Source organism: Theropithecus gelada, chromosome 16 (genome assembly GCF_003255815.1).
Source record: "Theropithecus gelada isolate Dixy chromosome 16, Tgel_1.0, whole genome shotgun sequence".
NCBI lineage: Eukaryota > Metazoa > Chordata > Mammalia > Primates > Cercopithecidae > Theropithecus > Theropithecus gelada.
This window is the reverse complement of record NC_037684.1, coordinates 65,533,970-65,550,643: the sequence shown is the minus strand read 5'-3', so window position 1 is coordinate 65,550,643 and position 16,674 is coordinate 65,533,970. Positions and strand designations below refer to the sequence as shown.

The 16,674-nt window shown below is 58.4% G+C and overlaps 1 protein-coding gene across 1 annotated transcript in view; it reads right to left on the bottom strand.

Annotated features, from left to right (window-relative positions):
* Positions 1-1,101: 1,101 nt before the first annotated feature.
* Positions 1,102-16,674, bottom strand: part of NTN1 (netrin 1) — a 228,318-nt gene continuing 212,745 nt past the window's right edge. The window contains exon 7 of the mRNA XM_025362550.1: positions 1,102-1,488. Within this exon, the coding sequence (XP_025218335.1) occupies positions 1,160-1,488 (329 nt within the window). The 3' untranslated portion in view covers positions 1,102-1,159. The remainder of the gene's footprint in view (positions 1,489-16,674) is intronic.

The following is a 16,674-nucleotide window of genomic DNA, read 5'->3' as shown; positions in this document are numbered from 1 at the left end:
TACCTCGCTGAGCCAGCAAACCCCATTCCAGCTCAAGCAAGCCCCCTGCCCCAAGCCAGGCCCAAATGTCTTCGCAGCCTGCAGACTCCAAGCCCATTCAGGCCCTTTCCAGCTGTTGACATTGCTGAGGGGCCTTGCAGGAGCTGATGTCATTACATAAATAGTGTCACTGCCATAAACCCAGCCAGTGCCCCTTCCCCCTCCCCTGGAAAATGTCATAAAAGGGGCTGGTTCCAAGTTTCCAAAAGGAAACTCTCTGGGAGGTTTTGCGTTTGCAATGCCTCCTCCAACAGGCAGCTCCAGCATGAGGCGGTGACCACCCGACTTGGGCTTCTCAGGGGTGTCCCTGGGCCCACTGCCCTCTGAATGGGCCAGAATCCTGGGTGAGCCCCACGCTGGGCAGAGGCAGGCAGCAGCAGGGGCTTCCTCTCTCCACAGGTGAACCACCCACCCCACCCCAAGACCCCACCCAGGAGGACCCACTCAGCAGGTGGCAGTGGAGACAGAGGCCGCCTGGTGCGTGCTGGCCGGACAGGAGCCGTCCGTTCCCCAAATGCTGCCAGAGCCCTTCAGATGGAGGAGCCCAGGCTGTGACAGCCAGGTGGCCCGCGGGGAACTGCTAGAAGGAAGGGGCCGAAAAGAAAGCGGGGATCCCGTCTGCTGCGTGTGGGGTGGTGGTATGGTCGGTGCTCGGCACCCCGCCCAGACTGCAGGCCTGAGAATTCACAGTTCTCCTCCCGTCCCCGTCTCCGCGCCATCCACGCCCCGCGCCTGCGGCCCCAGCTGTGCGGTTCTGCGCCCGCCCCCGCACCCCAGGGCAGGCTGCCCCCAGCCCCTCCACTGCGGCCGCGCCCAGCCCCAGGGAAGCGCGTCTCTGCTCTGGAAGGAGCCCCGTGAGGTAGCTACGTCTCGTCCTCATTTCTCCAGGGTCCGGCCGGCGACGCACCCCGCCCCGCGCGCACGCGGCTGTCGCCCGGGGCGCGCAGGGTGGGGACCGGGGGAGGGGCCGCCGAGGGCCCCGCCCCCCGCGCCGTGCGGCCCCGCCCCCTCCCTCCCCCCACCTGGGAAAGCCCTCGCGGGCCAAGTCCGCGGCGGCCGGGCCCAGGCGCCCGCTCTCGCTCGGCCCCGCCCTGGCGCCCGCCCGCCTGCTGCCTCCGCGCTAGGCCTTCTTGCACTTGCCCTTCTTCTCACGCTGCTGGAACTTGCGCAGCCGCCGCGCCCACGTGTCCCGCCACTGGATCACCAGGCTGCTTTTGTCGGCCACGATGCCGCTCTGGTCCGGAGAGTCCTCGGCGTTGCCCAGCAGCAGATACTTCTTGAGGGGCTTGATTTTGGGACATTTGCAGGCGATGTCCCGCGAGCGGATCCACAGGCTCTGGTCACCGCGGCGGATGCGGCTCGTGCCCTGCTTGTACACGGAGATGATGTTCACCGTGAACTTCCACCAGTCCCCCGCCTTGTCCGCCTTCAGGATGTGAATCTGGACGGCTGCAAGGAAGCACAGGCAGGCGGGTGGGTCCCCAGATGCTGTGGCCAGGTCCACCCTGCCTGAGCCTGGAGAGAAGGGAAAGGAGACCCAGCCCCAGGAAGTGACTGCAGAGAGTGTCCCATGGAGGAGCGCGTGGGTGGTGGCAAGCTGATCGTAGACCCCCCCACCTGCTAACACCAGGGCCAAGGCCGCTGTTCCAAGAGGCTTCGCCACCCACGCTTTGAGGGTGCCACCCAGCACTGCCGTCGGGACAAGCCATCTCCCGGCCTTGTCGAGACGCACTTTGTCCAGGAAACCTACAGGTGCTGCCCACGCCCCCAGCACTCTGCGCAAGCTGTCTGCCCAGGGCAGGCGCTCGGGTGAGCGCAATGCTGGCGGGGGAGACGGAGGTTCCTCAGGGGTACGCTTCTCCAAAGACCCAAGTCACTTTACACCAGATCTCATGGCACTCCACACACACACAGCCTGGTCCTCCAACCAGTCTCAGAAAACCATAATGGGTCCTCAATGCTCAGGGGCAGAATGCTCAGGGGCAGAAGATGAGAACCCACCCTTTGGGGTGGCTGTAGTGCCTTTTCCAGAGCCCCGGAGTCCTTGGACTGCCGCTTCCCATGTCTAAGCCATCCCTACCAGGGGGCCTCCCTTCCTCTGTGCTGCCCAAGGTCCCCAGACCATTCCTCTTACTCCAAATTCTCTGCCAGTATTTTCCCTAGTAGAGGACTTCCCCAAATGGAGCATGCATCAGAATGCCCTGGCGGGCTTGTGAAAATACACTGCTGGGCCCCGCCCCAGAGCTTCAGATTCAACAGATCTGGGTGAGGCTCTAGAATATGCATTTCTCACAAGTGGTGAGATGCTGTTGACTCAGAGGACAAATGTTCCCAGATGTCATTTCTGCAAGATAGTAAGGGAGACTTCAAAAATAAGAGATGCTACATAAACAAATAAGGAGAAACTTTGCTCTTACTGCAGGACTTTTCAGAGCCTTTAACCTGAGAATCCTGTATACATATGTTGGTTTCTCAAACAGCCCTGACTGCAGAACCCTTTGGTTGGTGCATCTCGGTCACCAGACCCTCATGGAGCCTTTTTGGGGACCTGCTGGAGGTGGACACATGATCATTGCCCCCAGGCCAAGGGGGTACCTGGAGAGGCCTACTGCTGTACTCAACCTCTGTTCAAGAGAAACAGCCATCCACTCACTCCCCTGCCCCGCACTGTCAGAGCAGGCTCCCTTCCCCTCACACGCTGTAGCCTTCACTAGGCGAAGCACTTTATTCCCCAGGCTGGACCATGAAGCAGACTTGAGCCCTCCTGAGAAAGCAGCAGCAGCTTGAAGAAACCAAGACACAGGCAAGCTCTGTGGCTTCGGCAGTCACAAGCACATGTCCCCAGGGAACGCCCAGCGGTCATCACTTCCCCACTTACCCCTCCAGACAATGGACCCACCCCAACTCAGCCTGCCTTCCCACGCTGGCTGGCTTCTGTCTACATCTCTGGGGGCCACTCTGCTCCTTCACTCACAGGGCAACCCCCCATACCCACACATGGACCAGGGGATGGGGAGGGGCAGGGACAGCCAGGCGCAGGAGCGCACTGAATGCCAACCGACTCATCCTTCCAGGGCGAGGGAACCACATTTTCCCATATTTTCATTTCAGCTGTCCCTGGGCATCCTGAACTTTGCACTCCAGTCTGAGGGCTCCAAAGAATGGCTGCCATGGCAACCGTTTCCATGTTTTTGTCACCAAGGGACTCAACAGTCAGTGTGAACTCTGGGGTGGGGGGAGCCCTCCAGCTCAGAGAAGTGGCTGGGCTGAGTGTATTTGACTGTGCAGACAGAGGTCACCGTGGCAACTGAGAGCCCCTTAGCTAAGCAATGGGGGAGCCACCCCAGGCATCCCTGAGCGCCCCACTTTCCTCTCCCCAGGACTGAGCTGAATACGAATGAGCTCAGGATACGGCTGTTTCTGCTGTGCTGGACACCTCAGACCCTTCGCACAGCCACAGTGTCCCCAGCCAGCATGGGCTGGAGTGGCCCAACAAGGATGCTGTGGGAGGCACCCTGGGCTGGGGCTCTGGGAGAGCACAGCTTTGATCCCAGGCTCAGAGCATCTGTTGGTGCTGTGTGCTAAATGGTGTCCCAACAAATTCCTCTGTTGAAAGCTTAACCCCCTGGGCTTCACAGGATGATTTTACTTGGAGATAGGGTCTTTAAAGTATAATTAAGTACCCATTAAAATTTTACAACATTTAAGTATAATTAAGATGAGGTCATTACGGTAGGCCCTATGACCCGTGTCCTTATAAGAGGAGATGAAGAGACAGAGACACAGAGGGAAGATCCTGTAAGGACTCGAGAAGGTGGCCATCTACAAGCCAGGAGAGAACTCAGAGGAAAACAACCCTGCTGACACCTTGATCTTGGACTTCCAGCCTCCAGAGCTGTGAGAAATACATTTCTATGGTTTAAGCCACTCAATCTGTAGTACTTTGTTCTGGCAGCCCTAGAAGCTAATACAATTAATCTTAAAGATTCTGGGGATGCTGGGCCTCTGCTCAGGGCCAGGCAGAAGGGCAGAGCTGGCAGAGTCTCACGTTTGCTGAGAAGAGCCTAGAGAAAGAGCTGGCTGGAGAAGGCCTAGCCTTAGACTTCCTGCAGAGGCCTCCCAGGGACCTTCTCACTCCCTGGGGTCATAGCAGAAGGGCCGCTGAGCCCTGCCCAACCCTCTCTGGTCTCTGAGCTTCCCCCCATCAGTGAATGCCTTGGAAACCAGGCGTCGCATCCAAAGCAGCCCCCTGTGCATCTACCAGGCACAGCCACACAGGCCTGAAGGGGACTTGCTTAACTGCGTAACACCAAGCGCAAAGCCCTGAAAGGTACCCTCCCCTGGACACCTTACTGTCGGGAGTCCAGAGGGATAGAGCAATGGACACTGGTCAGTCGGGAGAAAGCAACCAGCCTTTGTCCTTCCACCCCCAGCAGATCTCAGCAACATCAGGGGTGGGAGCTGTCCTGGCCACAGGGGGCAGGGGCACGTAGTGGTAGGACTCATCATTATGCTGGAAAAAGGCCATATTTCCGCTGCCCTTGGCAACCCCTCTACACATTACACAGCCCACCAAGTATGAGCTACACATGCAGTGCCTGGGCCAAGCCCCTGCCGTGCACATACAGCTGAAAATATTCAAAATGTGCATTGCAACAGTGACCTCACACAGACCTGCCCTGCAGGTCTGGGAGCACGAGCATCAGCAGCCACACAGCACTCCACCAGGCTGCTGTCACCTCCAACCAACCTCTGGCTTGAAGTGAGGAATGATGGGGATCTCTGGGCTACATGGAACCTGGGGCCCCTCCCAACCCAGATGTACCCGTGATGTCACCCAACGAGGGGGCTTCGCACAGTGGGCTATGGGCAGTTCTGCCCAACCTAGGACCATGGCCTCAAGGATGGGCCTCTTAGACCCTATCATGGTTTTAATGTTAGTATCCCCCCCAGATTCATCTGTTGGAACTTGATATCCAGTGTGAGAATATTAAGAAGTAGGGTCTTTGGGACATGATTAAATCATGAGGATTTCACCCTGTGGATGGGAGTAGTGCCCTTATAGAAGCTGGGCACAGTGGCTCACGCTGGTAATCCTAGCACTTTGGAAGGCCGAGGCAGGCAGATTGCCTGAGCTCAGGAGTTCCCTGGGCAACACAGTGAAACCCTGTCTCTACTAAAATACAAAAAATTAGCCAGGCGTGGCAGCAGGCACCTGTAGTTCCAGCTACTCGGGAGGCTGAGGCAGGAGAATTGCTTGAACCCAGGAGGTGGAGGTTGCAGTGAGCCAAGATCACACCACTGCACTCCAGCCTGGGTGACAGGGCAAAACTCCGTCTCAAAAAAAAAAAAAAAAAAAAGAGGCATAGTTCCCATGCCCTTTCCACTGTGTGAGGACACAGCAAGAAGGCAGCATTTCTGAAGCAGAGAGCAAGCCCTCACCAGACTCGGAATCTGTTGGCACCTTGGTCTTGGACTTCCCAGCCTCCAGAACTATGAGCAATAAGTTTCTGTTATCAGTCACCCAATCTAAGGGGTTTTGTGGCAGCAGCCCAGAACTAAGACACACCCATACGATGAAACTCACCCCAAGCTAATTAGCCTCGGCCCTTAGCATGCCTGCACTCCCACTGTCCTTGCACTGATGTCCTAAAAATTGTCTTCAAGAACGCTGGAACTGGGGGCTCTGCTGAGGATCCCCCACCGTGTATTCAAAAAGGAGAGAGATGAGATTGCTCTCAGAAAGGCAGATGGTGACGTCAGACCAGGGAGATGAGAAGTGTGCCGACAGTCCTTAAATTAGGGACTGCTGGCTGGGCGCGGTGACTCATGCCTGTAATCCCAGCACTTTGGGAGGCCGAGGCGAGTGGATCACCTGAGGTCAGGAGTTTGAAACCAGCCAGGCCAACATGGTAAAACGCTGTCTCTACTAAAAATACAAAAAATTAGCCAAGCGTGGTGGTGGTGGGCACCTGTAATCCCAGCTACTGGGGAGGCTGAGACAGGAGAATTGCTTGAACCCGGGAGGCGGAGTTTGCAGTGAGTGGAGATCACACCACTGCAGTCCAGCCTGGGCAACAGGAGTGAAACTCTATCGCCAAAAAAAAAAAAAAAAAAAAAACATGAGGGACTGCTGTCGCACAGGAAGAAGTTCCCACCTTAAGTCAGAATGGCCATTCTCTGAAGTGGAGACAAGGAAGTCAATGAGGCTGATGTTAACAGAGCTCCTCAACCCTCCCGCCTGGGGAGGGGAGCCTGGCCTCTGCCTGCTGGTGCTTCTGGTTTTACATAAGTGCTCAACGGCTGCATCCCAGGGTCCACAGCTCAACTTCATCCCCCCTTCCTCTGAGCCCTTGCTGCCGCATCGCTGACTGCTACAAGTGAGTTGGTGCGCTCTTCCCAGCCGACTCTGCTCAGGGCAGGGATCTGCTGTCAGGGCGGACAAAACCAGGGCTGGGACGTGGGAACTGGAACCCTGGATGCTGAATGGGTTGGGCTGACTGGAAGCGTAACTGAGCCCTGGTGCTCCACCATGGGGAGGCAGCGGGTGCCTAGAGCAGATGCCCAAGGGAAAGCAAGAAGAGAGAGTACAGTTCCAGGGCGGCCAGGAGTGGCCTCCGCTGTCCAGTCCTAGGCACCTGGCTGAGCTTTGTCTCCTGCCCTTGCAGCCCATGGGCCACCCCACTTCTGTGCAGTAAACCCTCCTTTCCTGCAGCCAGCCACGGAGCTCCGTGAAAAGGCTGCAGGTGGGGTGGGGCAGCAGCGGCCCTCCCTCTCAGCATTTCTGGGGTTCACAGGAATGTCTTTCACGCCAAGAACTCTTTCAGCCACCAAGGCAGTGCGAGCCAAGAGGACGGGCTTCCCTTGCCCTAACCCACACCTGCCACCTGGCTACAGGGGCACACCTTCCTCCGCCCCACAGCAGACGCCCACATGGGGCTCTGGAGGGCTGGCCGTGGCTCCGAGGAGGTCAGAAAAGGGGCTGAGGACCAGGTCCGTGGGGGCCAGAGTCAACAAGGGCAGCCTGCAGCAGTGTGGAGTTGGTTCCGGCCGAGGGGCCAGGGGGCTAGGAGGCAGGGCCAGGGCAGGCTGTGTGTCTTGAGCACTTCCCTTGGTCAAGGAGGGCAGTAGAACCAGAGAACCAGACCCTGGGGAGGAGACCAGCCCTGTCCCCTGGGAGGTAGGCACAGTCAGGCCTGGCCTGTCCAGCCCTGGGTGGCTTTTCAGATGCTGCTTCCTGCGCCCCTGGCTGCAGTGCAAGGTACCCGAGTGAGCATCTGGGTCTTCCTTCCTGGGGTACCTCAACTTTGCCTCAGAGTCCCAGTGTTGACCCATTACCAGGCCGTCAAAGGCAACCTGAAGAATGGGGAGGTCCAGGTCACAGCCTCTGCTTAGATTCCTCCAGAGGGCGACTTGTTGCCCCACGGGAGCCCTTGTCCTCTGTCCAGACCCCAGTCCATTCAAAACCTCCCTCCTTCCCCAGCTCCAGTCCGGGCCCAGGAGCCACCATAGCCTGTGAGCTCTAGGCCTTCTGAGGACCCTGTATTGTCACCACCCCAGAAAGTTAGTGGCAGGAATAGATGGGAACTGACAGATGCCCCTCCTTGCAGATTTGGGGGACCTCCTGCTGGGATCAAAGCTCCCCGCCCAGGCCAGGTTGTAGGAGCTGTCGGGCTGGTGCAGAAGCGACAGATGCTGCTCATTCATCTGCCCGTTGGGAACTGACACATGGCAGGAAAGGCCCAGCCCGGAATAAACAACTCGCAGGCTGGGCCCTGGGGGAGTGGCCGCGGCACAGACTCTGGGGACTGCTGGCCCTTCTCCTTTCCCTGGCAAGGCCTGAGTGTGTGGGACACCTCCGCGGGGAGGCTTCCTGCCTCCTGGAGGTCTCAGAGATTTATGGGCTGCTCGAGGTGGGCCCCCAGTGGCTCCCAGCAGCTTCCCCCTCCGAAGGAGGCTGGGGTGGTCAGCCTCACCCCTCCCCCACCCAGCCATACCTTCCTGTTGGGCCGGTCCAGCTAGGGGAGGCTTGTCACCCATCTGCCTCGGAGACAGCGGCCAGGACAAATGGGGGGGGAGAATAGGAACCCCACAGAAACCATGAAAGCCGCGCAGCCCCATAAATCTCCCGCTGTGGAAAGCGTGTCACGAGCTGCAGCTGCTTTCCTGAAACGCAACTCAGCACATGCTTCCCAGGCTCTGCGAAGGGAGGAAGGGCCGCCAGAGCCAAGGTTTGGTCTCAGTGATGCTCATCTGCCCTCTCCCGACTCCCTGCCGGGGAATGTGGGAGAGGGGCCGCCACACCTGGGACACGGGGTCACTGCAAGGGGCTGCCACACCTGAGATGGGGGTGGCGGTCACTGCAAGGGACCACCACACCTAAGATGGGGGCGGTCACTGTGACCCCCGCCTAGTCTACATCAAAGGAGACAGAGGGCTGGAGGCTCACTGTGGCCAGGCCTGGCAACTGCCACTGCTGCCCTCAGGAGTCCTCAGGGATCTCCTGCCATGTGCCCGCCACCTGGGCCCTGCCCCAGGACTTGAACAAGATGAGGATACCCAACTTAGAGCTGGCTGAAGGTTTCCCCTCAACCATAAGAACAGGATGACCCTCTCTCACGGAACTGAAAGCAGTGTGGACGCTGCCTCAGTTTCCCATGCTAGGTCCTGGTGCTTGGGCTCTGTTTCTGCGAAGGGAGAGGAGTTAGCTACCTGAGACCATTTGTCTACCTGGGGGTCCCCGAAGGACAGAACATTAGGAGGTCTTAGAATCAGAGAGCCAGACCCCTGGGAAGGAGACCAGCCCTGTCCCCTGGGAAGTGGGCACAGTCAGGCCTGGCCTGTCCAGCTCTGCACCCCGAGGCTCATCAGTGAAAAGAGATCGGGGGCTGGCACCCTTCTTTGCAAGAGGCTTAAGAAGGGGAGTGGATCTGGGCCCTGCCCCAGCTGGGGCGCCCTCGGCATGGGGGCTGCTGCCTCCAGCACAGCAGCCCCGGGGAAAGCCTGCTGCCCAGGGAGGAAGCTGCAGCCGCCTTCTCCCGTTAGAACGAACTGAAACAGCCTGGCTGCCTCTGAATTCCACGCTTGTCCCCCCGACCCTTTAAGCGGCTGGGCCCACCAGAGGCAGGGACATGGCTGTCAAGAGTCATCCTGGAGGGTGGATAGTGCTCCTCTCCGCCGAGGCCCTCCCACCTCTGGCTCAGCCCCAGTGCTCCCAGGCTGGCTGGATCAGCCAACTAGCTCCTTGCACAACAAAGGCATCGGTGAGGGCAGGGCAGGGCTGGTGGGACATGCCATCGAGAACCACCCAGGAGGAGGATGGAGCAGTGAGCATGCCCCACAACGCCCCGAGGCCGGCACCCTCAGCAGCAGTGGCGGCCCAGCCTCCAGAGGAGGGAGAGTGGGAAATCCAGCCTCCCTTGGCGTGGGCTCAGTCCAGTCCACCTTCAGCTCCCTCCGGGGCTCCCAGAAGGCTTGGTATGGAGGGTGTTTCAGCCAGAGGCCACCAGACCTGCAGATGTAGATTAATACCACCCCACAGAGCGGGAGTGGCCCGGCTGAGAACCTCTCAAACACTGCCCATTTCCCCACCAAGGTGCCACCTCCAGCAAGCCCCTTTGCCCGACAGCCAAGAGCATCCCCTCTCCACAAGCTAGGCTGGCATTTCCAGGCCGCTCCCGGGGCACCCTGGTGTGGAGCCCTGTCCCGTGTGGGATGAGCATCCATGCACCCTCTACACACGGGACTTGGCTCGGAACTCCTGTCGGCTCCTAAAAGTCAAGCCATCTTCAAAATCTGCTTCCCTGAGGAGACCTGAAGGAAGTAGCTGAGACCCGGGGGCCACAGCAGGGCGGGGGCGGAGCTGAGTGCTGCTGGATGAATTGACTCAGGGGCCGGGGCTTGCAGAGATACCTCCCAAAGCTCCTGTAGGCTTCTTGGGAGGCTGGGGTCTCCCCCCGGGTACCCCCACAGTATCTCAGAGGCCTGAGCCCAGCACACGCAGAGCTGAGCTGGCAGGTATGTGAAGACTTTGGGACAGGCCTTGGGGAGGAAACCCAGGAACAATGACAGAGGTGCTGAGGTCCTCAGTACCAAAGGCACTCATGCCAGGGGAGGGCCACCTGGAACACCTCACAAAATGCCCACCTCTGCTCTGCGTCGGCAGAAGTGCTCTGTGGTCAGACACACACAGGGCATGGCTGAGCCAGAAGACTAGCATTTCCTGCCTGGTGTCCCCAGCCGCACACTCTGGGCACCTTGGACAGATCCCCACCCCACCCCTACTCTGAGCTTTGATGTCCCTATCTGTAAAAGGGCAGGAGATACCGTTCATCAGATGCTTCCGTGGCCCCTTACAGCCCTCCCTCCCCACCCCTCCTTCCTAAAAACAGGATGCTCAGAGGAGAGGAAAACAGCATCGGAAGAGACAAGAGGAAGCTCCAGGAAAAGGGCAGATGAGGGCCAGGAAGCTGCCCAGATCCCAGGGAGAGCCCTTCTGGGGCCCACCTCTCCCCTCAGGGCTCCCCCTCTGTGGGATGGCAAGTCACTGTGCTGGGAAGGGCCGCCCCCCCCCCCCCCCCCCCCCCGGAGCCGCCTGGGCTAAGAGGCCCCAGTATCACAGCACCCTGCCCCCACCGGGCTCACACCAGAGCAGCTTCCTGTGGGCTCTGGGGCTTTTCTGTCGAGCTGTCATGGGGACCGACTGGCCCTCCCTGGCCAACCTGGTGGTCACCCACATTCCACGACCTCAGGCTGACTCACACGGGCCCAGCTCCACATCTGGCCTCCATATGGGCACTCGGAGAGAGGGGGGTCACATCTGGTGGGGGAAATCAGAGGATTCCCCAGGGGCCAGTGACCCCAGGGAAGGGTCAGCAAGCCTCCGAAACACCGTGCCACGTGCTGCTGGCTGGTCTGCGTCCTGTCCCTGGACAGGGGGGCAATGCTCAGGGGAGGTGGCCTCTCGCAGCCATCACATCAGCTGCCTCTGGGCCCACAGCAGGGGCCCTCACCTTGGGGGACAGCCCCCAGGGTGCTCCCCTAACATCTGTGCCCACATCCAGGACATAGTAACTTCATTCCTACAAAGGGGCTGATAACCTGTCCAGCTTTCCGCACTTGAAGGAACTGAGCCTGATCAGGAATAGCCATTGACTCCAAGGTCAAGAAAAGGAGAGAGGGTGCTACTGAAGGGGAGAGGGTGCTGAAGGAGAGAGGGTGCTACTGAAGGGGAGAGGGTGCTACTGAAGCGGAGAGTCCATCATTTGCTGTGAAGCCCCGTGTCCCTGAGGCTAGCTGGAGACAAGCGGTGGCAATGGTGAGACCCTCCCCACTCCGGCTCATTTGATTCCCAGCCTGAGCGACCGGACAAGGGCTGAGCCAGGACCGGGATCCATCCATCAGCACCTCCACCAGCCCCAGTCACCACTGTCCGCCATGCTCTGACCCACATCAGCTCCGCAGTGAGCCACGGCCTCTTCTCCACGCCTGCCTCCACTCCAGCTGGTCTCCCCACTCACCATCAGGGGTCTTTCTGGAAGCTTCCTCCAACACGCAGCCATGCCCATCACCGATTCCACCTCTGCCGTCACCACCCACCACCACCACCGTCCCTGCCACTATGCCCAGTGCCCGTGCCGCACCATCTCGGACATCCCCAGCACCACGGTGCCCGCTCCCGCCTGTTTACCCACGAAGATGTCCCTGTGGCCTCTCCTCCAAGGCTCCTCCAGAGTCAGGGGCCCCGTTGGGGTCCCAGTTCTTGAGTGTTCTAAAGGACTGCCGCGCCTACTCCTGCTGCCAAAGCCTTGCCTCCCGGGTGTGGGAGAGAAGCAAGGTCTCAGCCGTGGAGCACCTAACCCTGCGCATGGTATTTTATCTTGTGGAGTCTGAGTGTTCCATTGACAGGAATGAAAATCCCACCCTTGCAAGGTGTCTGTCTGTCTGTCTGTGGAGATTAAATAGGGATGAGCACCAAGGCTGTGATGTACCCGGTCCGGGGCCCAGCAGCGGGAGGGAACAGTTCTTGGATGGGCAAGCCCCCTACTTGGTTTCCACTGGCTTGGGAGGTGCCGGGGCACACGGAGGGTACGGGGATGCAAATCAGAATTCTGCTCAGGTCCCCAGGCCCACTGCTTCCACGGACCCCCCAAGAGAGCACACAAGCACATGCACATGTGTGCACAGTCACACACTCACACAGTCACAAACACAGTCACAAAGTCTCACAGTCACAATCACACACACATAGTCACACAGTCTCTCACACACAGTCTCTCTCTCTCACACACACACAGAGCTGAACAGACTCGGCTTCTCCCCGCAGATGCCAACAGAACATCCTCCTTGAGTTGTATCCTCAGAAATCATCCTTGTGGGATGTCAGGCGGAATACTTGAGACGAATCGTCCTGTGAGAAGCATTTTGATTTTTCCATCTGGTGGTGCCAAAATGTCTTTCAACAAAAGGGGTGACTAATAAACATTTCTGGGAACGAATAACTTTTCCAAGAACTGGCAGAAGTGAGATGATCTCACCTTTCAGAATGGGAGCTCTCTGTCTTCCCCCCTTTCTGAGTCCCAGGGAGTAGGAAGAGGCCAGCGGCAGCACCCAGGCCACCTGAGGCAGGGGGTGGGGGCGTGGGTGGGAGCCCCCGCGTGGCCACTTGAGCCGGAGGGGTCAGAGTGGCTTCGGCGCACAGATGCAACTCATGAGGCCAACACCGGCCTCTCTCCAGCCTCCCTGGGCCCCACAGTGCACTGAACACCCAGCTCATACTCTTCTCCCGTTTCCCCGTGCTATGCCTAGCTTCTTTCTTGGAGACGTTCCTCCCTCCACCTGGGAGCCTTGCTTTGCCCAGTGAGCACTGGTTACTCAGGCTCCCTCCTCCAGGAAGCCTTCCCACCCTCGCCCTCTCTAGAGAATGGACCACACTCTGTGTGCGCCCACCTCAGGCTGCAACCCGGCCACACCCCTCCTTCTGTGGCTCTTGTCTCTGTCGGTCTCCCCTCCTAGACTATAAGCTCTCCGAGGGTCAAAACTGAGCCTCACACAGATCTACAAGCACAGCACCCAAGGCAAGACGGGGCCCACAGCAGGCGCTCAATGAACGGGCGTGGAGGGGCAGCTGGGGGTGGAAACGGGTGTGCGAGGGGCCAGGACTTCTCGGGATGTGCATTGCTGTGACGCTGTATGTGTAATGGTGTGTGCATGAGCGTGATAGGGTACGCCTGTGTGATGCTGTGTGTGGTGGTATGTGTGTGTGATGGTGTGTGTGATGTGTATAGTGGTGTAGTGTAACATGTGTGTAATATCTGTAATGTGTATGTGGTTGTAGGCATGTGTGATGGTGTGTGTGATGGGGTGTGCATGTGTGTGATAGTGTGTGATGTGTGTGCAGTGTAGTGTGTGAATGTGTGATGTGTGGTATGTGTAATGTGTATGCGATTATATGCATGTGTGATGGTGTGTGTGGTAGTTGTGGCTGTGTGATAGTGTGCCTGTGTGTCATGGTGTGTATATCTGATGTGTATGGTGTGATGTGTGTGATGTATGTGTGTATGTGTGGTATGTGTGCCTGTGATAGTGTGATGTTGAATCTATTTGATGTGTGTGGGGTGTGTGTGCACGCATGTGTGGTACGTGTGCCTGTACGATACAGTGTGTGTCTATGTGTGATGGTGTATCTGATGTACAGGGTGTGTGTGAGGTATGTGTGCATGTGTGGTATGTGTGGTATGTGTGCCCCTGTGATAAAATATGTGATGGTGTATCTATTTGATGTGTGTGGTGTATGTGTGCATGTGTGGTACATGTGCCTGTATGATTGTGTGTGATGGTGTGCATATCTGATTGTGTGTGCACATGTGTGCCTGTGTGATTGTGTGTGATGGTGTATCTGATGCGTGTGGGGTGTGTGTGCGACTGTGTTTGATGTGTGACAGTGTATCTATGCATGCATATGTGGTGTGTATGCCTGATAGTGTGTGGGCATGCATGTGGTGTGTGAGAGATAGTGCGCCTGTGTGATAGTTTGTGTATCTGTGTTTGATGTATGGTGTGTGTATGCCTGTGTGATAATGTGTGGTGTGTGTGTGGTGTGTGTATATGATGTGATAGTCTGTGTGTTTGATGTGTGTGTGCGTGTGGCGTCTCTGATAGTGTGGTGTGTCTGATAAAGTATGTGGTGTGTGATGTGTGGTGTGATGGTGTGTGCATGCATGTGTGCCTATGTGCGTGTGTGGTGTGTGTGCCTGATTCTGTGTGCATGCATGTGTGGTATGCGTGTGATAGTGTGCATGCCTGTGTGATAGTCTATGTATCTGTGTTTGATGTGTGTGGTGTGTGTGTGCCTGTGTGATAAAGTGCGTGTGGTGTATGTGATGGTGTGTGTATGTGTATATGTGACTGTGATAGTCTGTTTGATGTGTGGGGTGTGTATGCGTGCGTGTGGTGTGTGTGCCTATGTGATAGTGTGTGATGGTGTGTTTGATGTGTGTGGTGATTGTGTATGCGTGTGTGTGGTGTGTGCCTGTGTGATAAAGTGCGTGTGGTGTGTGATGGTGTGTTTATGTGTATGATGTGTGACTGTGATAGTCTGTGATGTGTGTGGTGTGTGTGCCTGTGTGATAGTGTGTGTGGTGTGTATGATGGTGTGTGCACGCATGTGCAGTATGTGTGCCTGTGAGTGGTGTGGACGTGAGCACAGTGGTTGTGTGAGATGTGGGAGGCAGTGCAGACAGGAGGAGGTGAGGACGGAACAGTGGAGCTCCCCACAGGAGCACGGGGATGGGATGGGAGGAAGGCGGTGGAAGGGAGATGGGAAGAGGCGGCGGCAGAGGGGCTCCACCAAGGAAGCCTCTTGGCTTGGTGGGGTGTGAGGCGGGGCCTCGTAGGGCAGGGCTGGGATGCTCCAGTCCCCTGGTGGTGGTTTCCGGGCCCGTGGTTTCAGGTGTGTGCTGTGTGACCACAGGGCAGGTGCCTCCAGCAGGGCCGTGCTCCGCCTATATCTGAGCTGCCCCACAGGATGCCAGCTGTGTGGTGGGCACGCGCACACCCACCCACTCTACTCGCCACCTCCTCGCAGAGGAAGGGTCCCTCCAAGGCTGGGCTTTCCTGAGAAGCTGGTAGGAATCACAAATGCGCTTGAAAATAATAAAACCTGTCTTCTGGTAACAACTGCTCCCCGCTCAGCCTCCCTGGCAGCTCTCCTTCAAGCATTTGCAAGAAGAGCCGGATCCCCTAGAGGGCAACAGAGGACTGAGTGCCCCAGGAGAGGGCGGCCAGGTGACCTGAGACAGCCTCCCCACGGCCCCCACCCCTTAGACACGGTGCCTGCTGTGGGCAGGGGACACGGCCAGGGTCTCACTTAGAAGGATATCACGTGCCCTGGACTACACCTCCATGTGACAGATGAGGAAACCGAGGCCCCGGCGGCGAAGCTCCCTGTCCAGTCACACAGCAAATTAGGAACCTGCATCTCCAGAGCTCCCTTCGGTCCTGGGGTCCCTCCAATGTGAGTGGCATGGCAGGGCCTTGGCACTGAGGCCCCCCCCACCCCAAATCCCTTTGCCTTGCTTTCTGCCTCCAAGCCCACCGGAACTGGGCTCTGGCTCACTAAGTGTGTGCCCGAGAGAACACGGGGCAGGGCTGGCGCCCCGAGCCCGCAGGCCCCGTCTCATCCGCCCCCACCGCCCCAGCCTTCCACCCTCTGGCCGCTGCCCCGGTCCGCGGAGCCCCAGACCCGTGCTCTTCAGCCACACAAGGGCAAGGCCCGGCCCGCGAGGCGTGGAGGAGGAAGCGGGTCCGGGGCTGCTGGCAGCCAGGCCTGCTCTTCACCCAGCAGGGGCAGCAAACCCGAGGTTCTAATTAGCGGCTTCTGGAACATCCAAGTGCCCTGGGTGAAGGAAATATGCTTCTCCTAATTGGCCCCCTGCCGGGTGTCAGTCAGAGAGCGGGGATTACGCAGCCTCCGAGGGAGCCCCTGCCCGGCTCGCCCTGGCCCGCCCGGCCTGGCCTCCCCTGCTCTCTCATCCCCAGGCCAGCTCCCTCCTGCCCTCCCCCTGCTGGTCACCTTCTTCCTGGGCTGGCCCAAGTCTGTGTGGGAGGGACACCCCCTTACACACCTTCTCAGAGGGGCCAGGGGACCAACACATGACTCATGGGAGATTCTCCATAGAGGCCAGCAGAGCCCACTGGAGGCCTCGCCCCAGCTTCAGAGAAACCTGTGGGCCTGGAGTTGTCCTCAGGGCCCCCGCCAGCCCCTGGGGGGCCACTCACTCCTCTCTGACCAAGCACGCTCCCCGAGGCCCTGTCCCCCAACTCTGCAGGGCTCCTCTGGGCCCTCCGCAGAAGCCCGTGCAATCCCTTTCCAGACTCTGTTCTTGGCCTGCCTCCTGCCTGAACACACAGGCTGAGCTGGTGGTGGGGAGGACTCCCCAATTTTTTTTTTTTTTTTTTTTTTGGAGACAGAGTCTCACTCTGTTGCTCAGGCCGGTGTGCAATAGCACAATCTCAGCTCACCGCACCCTCCGCCTCCCGAGTTCAAACAATTCTCCTGCTTCAGCCTCCCTGGGATTACAGGTGCACATCACCACACCCAGCTTTTTTTTTTTTTTTTTTTTTTGACGGGGTTTC